The following is a 13523-nucleotide window of genomic DNA, read 5'->3' as shown; positions in this document are numbered from 1 at the left end:
TTAGAATTGCTTTTCCTTTAACAAGCAATTTTAACACTTAATATTCCTAAAGTATTGCTCTTAGTTTTAAATTTTTAGTTGTTTTCTGCAGAACAGTGAGTATCTTCCTCACTATTCTCTTTAAATCTACTTAACTCATACTTATGGGATGCAGTCAGAAGCCAAAAGCTCTATGTGCTTGATCCTGGCCTATTGACTAATACAGGGTGACTCACAGGGAAACAGTCATTTTTGGGTATTCCTGATCGCTGTTCTTTGGAGTTGTATACATTTGAAGGTAGGGAAAGCGTGCACATGGTGGTGAGTAAATACAAGTATGTGTGCATAAATAGAAGTATATTTAAATTTATATTGAAATATGACATAAAGTACCAGACGTGTGCATGCATCATACATGTTCATAGGCATCCAGATCAAGAAGTAGAAATTACTAGCACCTCAAAAGCGCCTTTTATGATCATATTCACTCAGTAGCAAGTTGCCCCCCACAGGGGTAATTTGTATTCTGACTTTTGGCGGGACAGATTAATTTTCTCTGTTTTTGTACCTAATATAAATGGAATCATACAACATGCTCTTTTGTCTCCAGCTTCTTTCTGCTTAATGTGTTTGTGAGATGCAGTCATAGTGTTGGTTGCAGTTGTAATCTTTATCATTACTATATAGATTCTTTTGTTTTACTGTTCTGCTGTACAGAACAGTACATGGCTGTTGGGATATCTTCCAATTTTGGACTATTTTGAAACTGCTGCTGTGGATATTCCAGTACATTGCTTTTGGTGATACTGTTATATATTCAGAAATAGAATTGTTGGCTCATAGATTTTGTATATTTTTTTTACTGTCAAATGTTTTCAAGATAAATATACTGAGGTACACTCCCACATCCTCACCTCACTTGGTATTTTCGTCTTAATTTTAACCATTCTGTTAAGTCTGTGGTAATATATTTCATTGTGGTTTTAACTTGCCTTTTCTTGATGGGCTAATGTGCAATGCATCGTATGTTTACTGGCGATTTGCACATCATCTTTTGTGTAGTGCTGATTGAAGTTTTTTGCCACCTTTTTTTGGGGTGTCTATTTTTACCTTTTTATTTGCAAATTAACACAGAAAATTTGCAAGAACAATAAAAATAACTCTTGGATAACATTTATATTTGGAGACTCTTTGCTCCCTTTAAAGTAATGGAGATACTGTCTTCTCTTTTTCTTGTTAAATTTTATTTTTTTAGCTTCCACATTCAGATTGTGATTCATCTGGACTTCATTTTTTATATGGTGTAAGATAGGGATCAAGGTCCATTTATATTCCCCATAAGGGTGTGCAGTTGATCCGGTATCACTTTCTGAAAGACTTTCCCTTCCACTCTCCACTGCTAGGCTGCCTTTGTCCTAAATCACGTGCCAGTATTTATGTGGAACTATTCCTGGACTTGGTTCCTTTCCATTGGTCAGTTTCTGTATTTTCACACCTTTGCCATATAGCCTAAATTAGTGTAATTTCGGGGCGCCTGGGTGGCGCAGTCGGTTAAGCGTCCGACTTCAGCCAGGTCACGATCTCGCAGTCCATGGGTTCGAGCCCCGCGTCAGGCTCTGGGCTGATGGCTCGGAGCCTGGAGCCTGTTTCCGATTCTGTGTCTCCCTCTCTCTCTGCCCCTCCCCCGTTCATGCTCTGTCTCTCTCTGTCCCAAAAATAAATAAACGTTGAAAAAAAAATTAAAAAAAAAATAAATTAGTGTAATTTCATAATATGTCCTAATATCTGGTAGTGTAAGTCTTCCAAATTTATTGTTCTTCAGTATTACTTGGGTTATTGTTAGTCTTTTGCATTTCCATGTGACTTTCAGATTCAGTTTATCAATTTCCAGGAAAAAACTTAATGGGATATTTTGGGGATTGCACTGAATCTGTAGATTAGTTTGAAGAGAATGGCCATCTTTGCAAATATTGGTGCTTCCAATTCCTGAATATAATATATAATAATATACCCCATCGTAAATCTTGAGTTTTTCCTATGTTTTGCAGTTTTCACTAGTGAGTGATTATACGTCTTTCTTTACTTTAGTATTTGATATTTTGTGATACTTATGTTTACTTATCTAATTTGTCATATAACATAAGCTTCACCATTTTGAGGTATATAATTCAGTAGTTTTAAGTATGTTCACTGTGTTGTATGTCAAATCATCACTCTTTAATTCCTGAACATTTCCTTCTCCCCACTCCCCAAATACCTTGTGCCTATTAGCAATTCATCCCATTTCCCTTTTATCTCCATCCTTCAGCAACCCAACCACTAACTGACTTTCTGTAGCTATGGATTTGCCAATTCTGGACTTTATGTAAATGAAATGATATAATATGTGTTTTTTTTGTGTCTTCTTTACTTACCATGATGTTTTCAAGGTTTGTCCATGTTGTAGCATGTGATGGTACTTAATTCCTTTTAATGGCTAATTAATAATTCACAGTGTACCATGTTCTGTTTGTTCATCACCTGATGGATTATTGGGTTGTTTCCACTTTTGAGCTATTATGACTAATGCTACTATAAACATTTGCGTACAAGTTTTATGTGAACATGTGTTTTCATTTTTATGGTGTACATACTTAGGAGTGAAACTGAAAAATTGTTTCCTACAGCAGCTGCACCAATTTACATTCCTTCCAACAATGTAGGAGTGTCCCAACTTCTCTGTATCCTCACCAGTCTTTGTTATTGTGTGTCATTTCGGTAGTAGTGATCCTTGTGGGTGTAAAATGGTATCTCATTATGGTTTTGATTGGCATGTCCTGATAACTGTCATAAGACATTTGCCCTTTTCTGTCTGGCTTAATTCACTTAGCATAACGTTTTCAATGTTCATGTTGTAGTATATATCAGAACAAAGAACTTTTCTTTTTATGGTTGAATAATTATCCATTGTATATATAAAATGCTCTTATGCTCGTATGAACATTCATATATGTTTATCTGTTGGAGTCGTTGTTTTTGCATCTTTGGAATATATGCCTAGAAGTGGAATTGCCAGGAGACGGGACTGAAGTAAGTTGAAATATGCCACAGAGTTCACCGTTATGAGAATCAGCTTAAAATATTCTCTGGGTTACTGCAAGTCTGATTAACTTTCATTTTGGAAAATTTTTATTCTGACAATTTTTGTCCATTTTTTTTCTTTTTTTGGAGTAGCAGAATATGGAGTTTGTTACTTTGCCATTTTTGCTGATGTCATTGATCAATATCATTTAAAAATTTTCATTTTGTTTCCTGGTATATAGAAATATAATTGAATTTTATATATTGAAGGTTGAGTGACCTCACTAAATTTATGGTAAGTACTTTTTTAAATGAAGAAAAGATGTTTATATTTCTTTTACCTGAAGTTTAAATGATTTATAAAGTTACGCCTTTTTGAGGATTGTTACCAGACATCATTAAGAGCTGTAAGAGTTTGTCACCTGTCCCTTATAAAATGCAGAACGCACCTCACGGAAGGACTAATGTGTCACCTTTAAAAATACATTAATGTTGGGGCGCCTGAGTGGCTCAGTTCGTTAAGCGTCCGGCTTCAGGCTCAGGTCATGATCTCATGGTTTGTGAGTTGAAGCCCTGCGTTGGGCTCTGTGCTGACAGCTCAGAGTTTGGAGCCTGCTTTGGATTCTTTGTCTCTCGCTCTCTGCCCCTCCCCCACTTGCTCTCTGTCTCTCTCTCTCTCAGAAAAGCACAGAATATTCTATTACAAACACTTGAATACCACTACCTGGATTTAACAGGAACATTTTGTCATGTATATTTCATATATAAAAAGATACATAATTGTTGGAAGATTCATCTTCCCTTTATATTTTATATCTTCTTCTTCCCAGAGTTAATTTAACATTGGTGTGTGTATATATTTCATATTCATACTTTGATAAAAATTTATTATACCTTTTTGTGACTTATTTTTAAGATTTTATTTTTAGGTAATCTCTACACCCAACGTGGGAATTGAACTTAAAACCCTGAGATCAAGAGTTGCATGCTCTACTGACTGAGCTAGCCAAGCACTCTCCCTCTTTTTGTGACTTTTTTTATTCCTTGTTTTTAAAGATTTATATGTTGAAAGTGTAGATCTAGTTCATTCATTGTAACTTCTGTAGTGCTTTACTTACCTTTTAACCTCTTTATTTAAAAACAAATTATTTTTATGACCATGTGGGAAACATAGTGTCCCTATCTTCAAACAAGAAGGTCATGCAAATTTTTAATTGTATGTAACATCCATGCTATTTTTACCTCAAGTTATTAGACTTCTTACATAACTGGAAATTGGCATTAGTTACAGGAAAAGGAAAGCATCTTCATTTAAATGTTTGTGTTTCTCTTGTGTACAGAATTATTAAGCTTTGGTACTGGAAGTACTGAGTCATTTTATAATCGTTGGCTCAGCAGAGAAGATAGTTTTGAAAAGGAACCAAATTGAATTTACAGAAAGCAGTAGTGATTGGGAGCATAATGAATGGATTAAACAGATTAAAGATGAGTAGAATAAATGAGTCCATATAGAGATCTGAAGAAATTCTCTAAATTTGGGAATGGAAAACATGAAGATATCTTCTAGGGAAGGTAAAATAAGAAGCTCTGTTACTCTAACATATGTCTCTATATCTCCTGAGGAAAGAACACAGAAGATGAAACAGGGACGGGAAGAATACTATTCAAAGAATAGTTCAGAGACTTTTCTAGAGTTAAGGAAGCACAAGATTACAGAGAGAATTAAAAAAAACTTACACCCCTATATGTGTATTGAAATTGCAAAATTATGAAGATAGAAATATTTTGAACTATCAGAAAAAATACTGATCCACCTGTAAAAGAACATTAGATTGATAGCAGAACTTTTGTGCGGTTTTTTTTTCCATTAAAGTTAGAGATCAGAATAGAGGAGTATGTAGAATTCTGAGGAGAATAGTTCTGAATCTGAACTGTTATATCCAGAAAATTTAGTTATCAGAGAGAAATAATACCATTGAGATAAAGACAGTGTTTAGTACTGTCATACCACTGAGGAAACAACTACTAAATCATATTTACTAGTAAGAGGAAACTGCAACAAGAAGTAGGAAGCAATGATGAACAAAACTAAATAAATACACATTTTAAAAATGGTAAGCATCTTGGTAAGCCTAAGTAAGTATTGCTTGTAGAAGATAGTAATAAATGATGGTAATTAATTTAGGTGTTTTAGAAACAAAGAACCAACATACTAACAAATGAAAAGACTAGTTCTTTGTCACCTCAGTAGGAAAGAGAATGGATTGAAACTAATTTCAGGATTTCTTAAAAATGGTAAAACTGAAAGATAATAAGAAAAAGTACATAATGTATAACTCACTAGTGGAGGAAATCCAGTAGAAGGGCAAGACTTTGTAGTAAATAGACAAGGTTGAAGATAATTTATTTTTTAATTTTTTATTAAAAAATTTGTTTTTGATATTTATTTTTGAGAGAGAGAGAGAGAGCACAAGCAGGGGGAGGGACAGAGAGAGAGGGAGACCCAGAATCTGAAGCAGGCTCCAGGCTTTGAGCTGTCAGCCCAGAGCCTGATGCGGCGCTCAAACCCACGAACTGTGAGATCATGACCTGAGCTGAAGTTGGATGCTTAACTGACTAAGCCACCCAGATTCCCCTAATTTAAATATTTATAAAATATTCATGGTGAGATTGAAGGATATCAGTAAAGGTATAAAATGTAGCATTTGGGAAATCTAATAGAAGGACAGAAAGAACAAAAAAAGTTGAAAAAAACTCAGGAAAGAGAAAACACAAAAGAGGATGAAAGAAGTAAGAAATCAATGTCAGTAATCATAATATGTGTATAGTTACATGTATTTCAGTGCAGAGTTGCAAATAAAGAGCAAAATGTCAGTCCAATATGAACCCCCAAAAGCTGGTATAGAAATAAGAGACAAAATAGACTAAAGCAGACATATTAGGGATAAAGAAATAATTACCTAATGATAAAAGGCATGTTCACTGGGAAAATATTACAGTTTGGAACATGGTTTGAAATCTAACAATATATTCTTATGTATATAAAGCAAAAGTAGACATAATTACATGGAAAAAAATTGCAAATTCTAGTTAAACCATTAATCTTAGGTTTAAACCATTTTTCCGTTACAAACTGATAGAATGAGCAGACCAGAAGTGAGTAAGACTATAGAGACTACAGTAGATTTGAATACTAGTTATTAAGCCTGATTTAATATTTCTGTTTGGAATAATACACACCCTTCTTTTACACATTCTTTTACAGCATCTAGAAAATAGATACAATTTTGCCATAAATTAAGGCCAAAAGGAAGTCTCAAAATATACTGTTAATACTTGTTAAAGTATTGTGAAAACAGAAATCCATAATGAAAAGCTTAACCCTTGTGGTTTGGAAACTTAATTTCTCAATTTCTGAAAATTCATATGGAAATAATAAAGTATTTAGAACTGAATGGACAGTAAAAACATCAAAACTTAAGGGATACAGCTAAAGCAGCTGACTTTTTGAAGAATGTTTGTAGTCTTAAATGCATTGAGTAGAAAAGAAATTAATGTATTCAACTTAAGTAATTAAAAAACTCAGTAGAAGGAAGTAAAAAAGATAATAGACATGAATGAAACAGATACAGTGGAGTGTTATTCAGCACTAAAAGTGAATGAAGTATGCATCAACAAAAAGTTGAATAAAAGGAAGCAAGATAAAAAATATATATTCTATAAGATTCCATTATATAAAGCTCAAACACAAACTGAACAATATGTTGCATAAAGATATGCACATAGTTGGTAAAATTAAAATAGGAGCAAGGAAATGAGAAACAATTCAGGATATTGGTTGAGGAAGGGGGAAACATAGGGTGAAAGACTATAGTTGGTCTCCCTAGATCTTGGGAATATTTTTAGTTTGTTTGTTTTTTTTTTTTTTTTACTATATTTATTTTTGAGAGACAGCATAAGCTGGGGAGGGGCAGAGAGAGAGGGAGACAGATCTGAAGCAGGTTCCACGCTTGTCAGCACACACCCCGACTTGGGCCTTGAACCCATGAACTTAGCATGACCTGAGCTGAAGTTGGACTGGGCTGGACCAGCTGAGCTACCCTGGTGCCCTGGGAACGTTTTTAGTTTTAAGCTGGCTAATAGGTCTATAGGTTTTCATTTTATTATTCATGTGCTCACACCAAAGTAACATACCTTAAAAAGAAGTGGGTCAAAAAAATAAACTGTTTCTTGAGAAGAGATAAACTCTAACAAGGTTTATTCAAATATAAAGAGGCACAAATAAATAATTTAGAAAAGGTGGATATAAGTATTGATAAAAAGATTGTTGCTAGATTGAGGAATCTAAGTTTGAGGTTGTAGATGTATCACCATGAATCTACCTTGAATTAAGTCTGCCCTATTTTATAAATAGGCTTTAAAAACACATATAATTCAGTATCAAGAAATACAGGTAGAATTTTTACCTTTATTGAGAAGTTTGTTTGTAAATAGTGGCAAGTTCATAAACTGAATCTCACTTTATTTTCTGTCCAGTTGACGTTTTGGTTTTGAATTGACCTCGTTCTGCCTTAGGTGGGATCATATGTTACTTGAAATATTTATCCTGATTTTTGGTATTTAATTGAATTTAAAGTGTTTATAGTAGGATATCAGGCTTTATATATGTCTATATGTCTCTGCTTTGAGTAAGATGTTTTACTGTTTTCTGTAAAGAACAAATGTAAGCCTAGATTTATCTAATGCTTCTGTGCATTGTAGAAACGTTGTTAATGATACATTTGTGGTAATTTTCAGTGTTTTGCAAGTGACAGTTTTTTCGTCAAAAAAATTTTTTTTTTCAAATAAACTCTTCATCTCGATGTGGGGCTTGAACTCAAGACTCTGGAATAGAGTCACAAGCTCTACTGACTGAGCCAGGCAACTAACTACCTCTGGTTATTTTTCGTTTTGATTCTCAGAAAGCAGTGGGTTTTTTCTTTTTTTAAATTGTAGCTATATCTGCTTATGGTAGTGAAGTTGAACATTTAATGTTTATTTTTAACAGAGAGAGACAGACAGATTCAGGGACAGAGCATGAGTGGGGGAAGGGGGAGAGAGAGAGGGAGACACAGAATCTGAAGCAGGCTCCAGGCTCCGAGCTGTCAGCACAGAGCCGGACACGGGGCTCGAACTCACAGATTGTGAAATCATGACCTAAGCCAAAGTCGGACGTTCAACCAACTGAGCCACCCAGGTGCCCCAAAGTTGAACATTTATAGGTCAAATATGGCATTTCTTTTTAGTAACTATTAATGCCTTAAAATATGTAAAGTTACTGAATTATGCAAGGCTTAAAATAAATTTGGACACCATTTCTCCAAGATTTCTTTGTTGTTATTTTGTGTTGTTCTTGTGTGTGTTTTCATATTATAGGCTATCAAGATGGAAATGATTCAGAAGCTTCAGGGTCATCCAGAAGAGGTGGAAGAGGTGGTTTCCGAGGTCGCCGTGGAGGATTTGGTCTAGGAAGTTCAAGTTAGTAGTGAATTGCAAATGGTGTGCTTTATCTGTTAAGAAGGAAATGATAAAAAATAAAACCTATCAGTTAAGCTTGTTGAGAGGATTATATGAGAAGAGCTTACACTGTAGCTGGTATATAATTGCTTACATTATATATGACATTTTTAGACACATATCTAATTGCATACCTGTTGGAATAGATGAGTCTTTATAGAAGTTTGTGTGACTCAGCTCTTTAATCTTACTTTTTTTTTTTTTTTTAGAGTTTATTTATTTATTTTGAGAGAGGGAGAGAGCGGGAAAGGGGTGGGGGTGAAGAAAGAATTCCAAGTGGACTCTGCTCTGTCCACACAGAGCCCAATGCAGGGATCAAACTCACAAACTGTGAGATCATGACCTGAGCCAAAACCAAGAGTAGGGTGCTCAGCCAGCTGAGCCACCCAAGTGCCTAATATTACTGTTTTAAAGCCTTCATCATAAAAGCCAACCTTAGAAATAGGTAGCCTTCTCTAAGACTGTACCCTCCTTTATACCCTCTTTTACCAATTTGGCTTTCTAACAACTTCAGCCATCGTTTCTTAGAGCTAGGGGTATTGACTTCAGAAGTCACTGCTGGATTGCGTGTGTCTCTTAATGGAGGAGGAAAGATGCGTGGTTTTGGAAGTCAAAACTAAATCTGTAATAATTTAATAGATGTATAGGAGATTAGTGAATTGTCACTTTTAAAAAAGTGTAAGGGTCTAGGGGTTGTTCAGGACTTGTAAGGTTTGATTTAGCAACAGTGGGAGCAAGCGGGTACTGTTCTGGAGAATAAGCAAAAAGGCTATGCAATGTGAAGTTTCTGGGGCAGTAGCAGTGCTGTTTTTTGGAGGTTATTTAACTTTTGTTTATATGATATTTTAACATAGTACTGGCCCTAACTTTTTAAAAAAATAATGTTAATAAAAGTTTTGAGGAAGTCGTTTGTAATTCAAAGAAATAATTTATGGAGAAATCCTTTGTGTGATTCTTAGAAAAATGCTCATTGTGATTCCTTTACAATTTAAACTATTTTGCCTCATATCTTTAACTTCTGGCACTATCACTTGATTTTCTTGTCACTCTTTTAGATTTTCTTCTCTTTATCATTTTAAAACCTCTTAAAAGTAATATAATCTCATTATGTACAAATACAGATAGTGAATATGAGCAAGATGAGGGGATGCAGCGTGCTGGTGGCCTTTTTGGTTCTAGAAGACCAACTTTAAGTGGTGCAGGTGAGAAATAGAATTTCTTATTGAATGTTAAACATTCATATATGTTTTTAGCTCTACAATTAGTAAACTAATAGATGTATTTAAGTATACTTGGTTAGCTCATAATTTTCTATGATTTTTAGATCTGCTTTTTATACATGGGCAGTTTTGCCTTCCTTATAAAATTTGTGCACTGTGAATTATTTCTTTTCTCTTACTTACCAGTTAATTTGATGTATAAATATAGCTTGAATTGGAGGAAGGAAAATGAAGTTTGCAGTGGTTTCAAAGAAAGAACTCTTTAGGTGATTTGAGGAGAAAATGAAAAAACACAGCAACACAATTGTTGATAAAATGTGCAAATGTGTATATACTGGTACATCCAGACCATAGACTGTTATTGAGTACTAAAAGGAAATGAGCCATCAAACTATGAAAAGACCTGTAGAAACCCTAAATGCATGTTACTAAGTGAAAGAAGCCAATCTGAAAAGGCTACTTACTAAATACTTTCCAACTTTAAGACACTCTGGAAAAGGAAAACTTTGGAGAAGGGTAAAAAGAATAGTGGTTGCCAGGGGTTGGGGGCAGGAAAGAATAGTATGAAGGATTTTTAGAACAGTGAAAATACTTTGTATGATACATCAATGGTGGATACAAGTCATTTTATGTTTTTTCAAACCCATAGAATGTATAACACCGAACGTGAGCCCTACTGTAAACTTTTAATATGATAAACTTCTAATGTTGATAATGGGGGAGGCTGGTAAAATGTGAGGGCAGGAGGGAGGTATCAGAGAACTCTGTTCCTTTCTCTCAATTTTTCTGTGAACTTAAAACTCTCTAAAAAAAAAATGAAGGCTTTAAAGTGTTCACATGAGAAAAAGATTTAAATTATATGTAGAATTAAGAGATGGATGGACAAAGGGACCAGGTATCCTCAGTACTCAGTATTTGAATAGTAATACCTATATGTCTAAGTAATCTGCAGGACAATTCCTTACAGGTAATGGTGACACTTACCAAAGCAGAAGTGGCAGTGGAAGTGGACGAGGTGAGTTTTTACTTGGTTTACCTACAAGGGGTTAACATTATTGTAATCCAAATTTAATTTTTTTTAATCTAATTTTTTTCCAATATATGAAATTTATTGCCAAATTGGTTTCCATAAAACACCCAGTGCTCATCCCAAAAGGTGCCCTCCTCAATACCCATCACCCACCCTCCCCTCCCTCCCACCCCCCATCAAACCTCAGTTTGTTCTCAGTTTTTAACAGTCTCTTATGCTTTGGCTCTCTCCCACTCTACCCCTTTTTTTTTTCCTTCCCCTCCCCCATGGGTTTCTATTAAGTTTCTCAGGATCCACATAAGAGTGAAAACATATGGTATCGGTCTTTCTCTGTATGGCTTATTTCACTTAGCATGACACTCTCCAGTTCCATCCACATTCTACAAAGGGCCATATTTCATTCTTTCTCGTTGCCACGTAGTACTCCATTGTGTATATAAACCACAATCTCTTTATCCATTCATCAGTTGATGGACATTTAGGCTCTTTCCATAATTTGGCTATTGTTGAGAGTGCTGCTATAAACATTAGGGTACAAGTGCCCCTATGCATCAGTACTCCTGTATCCCTTGGGTAAATTCCTAGCAGTGCTATTGCTGGGTCATAGGGTAGGTCTATTTTTAATTTTTTGAGGAACCTCCACCCTGTTTTCCAGAGTGGCTGCACCAGTTTGCATTCCCACCAACAGTGCAAGAGGGTTCCTGTTTCTCCATATCCTCTCCAGCATGTGTAGTCTCCTGATTTGTTCATTTTGGCCACTCTGACTGGCATGAGGTGATATCTGAGTGTGGTTTTGATTTGTATTTCCCTGATGAGCGATGTTGAGCATCTTTTCATGTGCCTGTTGGCCATCTGGATGTCTTCTTGAGAGAAGTGTCTATTCATGTTTTCTGCCCTTTTCTTCACTGGATTATTTGTTTTTCGGGTGTGGAGTTTGGTGAGCTCTTTATAGATTTTGGATACTAGCCCTTTGTCCGATATGTCATTTGCAAATATCTTTTCCCATTCCGTTGGTTGCCTTGTAGTTTTGTTGGTTGTTTCCTTTGCTGTGCAGAAGCTTTTTATCTTCATAAGGTCCCAGTAGTTCATTTTTGCTTTTAATTCCCTTGCCTTTGGGGATGTGTCAAGTAAGAAATTGCTAGGGCTGAGGTCAGAGAGGTTTTTTTTACTGCTTTCTCCTCTAGGGTTTTGATGGTTTCCTGTCTCACATTCAGGTCCTTTATCCATTTTGAATTTGCTTTTGTGAATGGTGTGAGAAAGTGATCTAGTTTCAATCTTCTGCATGTTGCTGTCCAGTTCTCCCAGCACCATTTGTTAAAGAGACTGTCTTTTTTCCTGCTTTGTCAAAGGTTAGTTGGCCATACAGTTGTGGGTCCAGTTATGGGGTCTGTATTCTATGTCATTGGTCTATGTGTCTGTTTTTGTGCCAATACCATGCTGTCTTGATGATTACAGCTTTGTAGTAGAGGCTAAAGTCTGGGATTGTGATGCCTCCTGCTTTGGTCTTCTTCTTCAAAATTACTTTGGCTATTCGGGGCCTTTTGTGGTTCCATATGAATTTTAGGATTGCTTGTTCTAGCTTCGAGAAGAATGCTGGTGCAATTCTTTTTTTTTAATATATGAAATTTATTGTCAAATTGGTTTCCATACAACACCCAGTGCTCATCCCAAAAGGTGCCCTCCTCAATACCCATCACGCACCCTCCCCTCCCTCCCACCCCCATCAACCCTCAGTTTGTTCTCAGTTTTTTTTTTTTTTAATTTTTTTTTTTTCAACGTTTATTTATTTTTGGGACAGAGAGAGACAGAGCATGAACGGGGGAGGGGCAGAGAGAGAGGGAGACACAGAATCGGAAACAGGCTCCAGGCTCTGAGCCATTAGCCCAGAGCCCGACGCGAGGCTCGAACCCATGGACCGCGAGATCGTGACCTGGCTGAAGTCGGACACTCAACCGACTGCGTCACCCAGGCGCCCCTGTTCTCAGTTTTTAACAGTCTCTTATGTTTTGGCTCTCTCCCACTCTAACCTCTTTTTTTTTTTTTTTTCCTTCCCTTCCCCCATGGGTTTCTGTTAAGTTTCTTAGGATCCACATAAGAGTGAAACCATATGGTATCTGTCTTTCTCTGTATGGCTTATTTCACTTAGCATCACACTCTCCAGTTCCATCCACGTTGCTACAAAAGGCCATATTTCATTATTTCTCATTGCCAAGTAGTATTCCATTGTGTATATAAACCACAATTTCTGTATCCATTCATCAGTTGATGGACATTTAGGCTCTTTCCATAATTTGGCTATTGTTGAGAGTGCTGCTATAAACATTGGGGTACAAGTGCCCCTATGCATCAGTACTCCTGTATCTCTTGGGTAATTCCTAGCAGTGCTATTGCTGGGTCATAGGGTAGGTCTATTTTTAATTTTTTGAGGAACCTCCACACTGCTTTCCAGAGCGACTGCACCAATTTGCATTCCCACCGACAGTGCAAGAGGGTTCCCGTTTCTCCACATCCTCTCCAGCATGTATAGTCTCCTGATTTGTTCATTTTGGCCACTCTGACTGGCGTGAGGTGATATCTCAGTGTGGTTTTGATTTGTATTTCCCTGATGAGGAGCGACGTTGAACATCTTTTCATGTGCCTGTTGGCCATCCGCATGTCTTCTTTTTTTTTTTTTTTTT

At 36.1% G+C, this 13523-nt stretch overlaps 1 protein-coding gene across 8 annotated transcripts in view; it reads left to right on the top strand.

The window, feature by feature from the left end:
• The window catches only part of DDX4 (DEAD-box helicase 4), an 85570-nt gene that overhangs the window by 39807 nt on the left and 32240 nt on the right, over positions 1 to 13523 (top strand). For 6 of the 8 annotated variants that reach the window (XM_040453092.1, XM_040453098.1, XM_040453068.1 and 3 more), the window contains 3 exons: positions 8455 to 8556; positions 9717 to 9797; positions 10768 to 10830. In XM_040453092.1, the coding sequence (XP_040309026.1) occupies positions 8455 to 8556; positions 9717 to 9797; positions 10768 to 10830 (246 nt within the window). The remainder of the gene's footprint in view (positions 1 to 8454; positions 8557 to 9716; positions 9798 to 10767; positions 10831 to 13523) is intronic. The other 2 variants (XM_040453082.1, XM_040453061.1) reach the window with 1 other exon arrangement.

This window comes from Herpailurus yagouaroundi, unplaced genomic scaffold, assembly GCF_014898765.1.
Source record: "Herpailurus yagouaroundi ecotype Mexico unplaced genomic scaffold, PumYag 29, whole genome shotgun sequence".
Classification (NCBI taxonomy): domain Eukaryota; kingdom Metazoa; phylum Chordata; class Mammalia; order Carnivora; family Felidae; genus Herpailurus; species Herpailurus yagouaroundi.
Note: the sequence above shows the minus strand (reverse complement) of the source record. Positions and strands in the feature narration are given on the sequence as shown.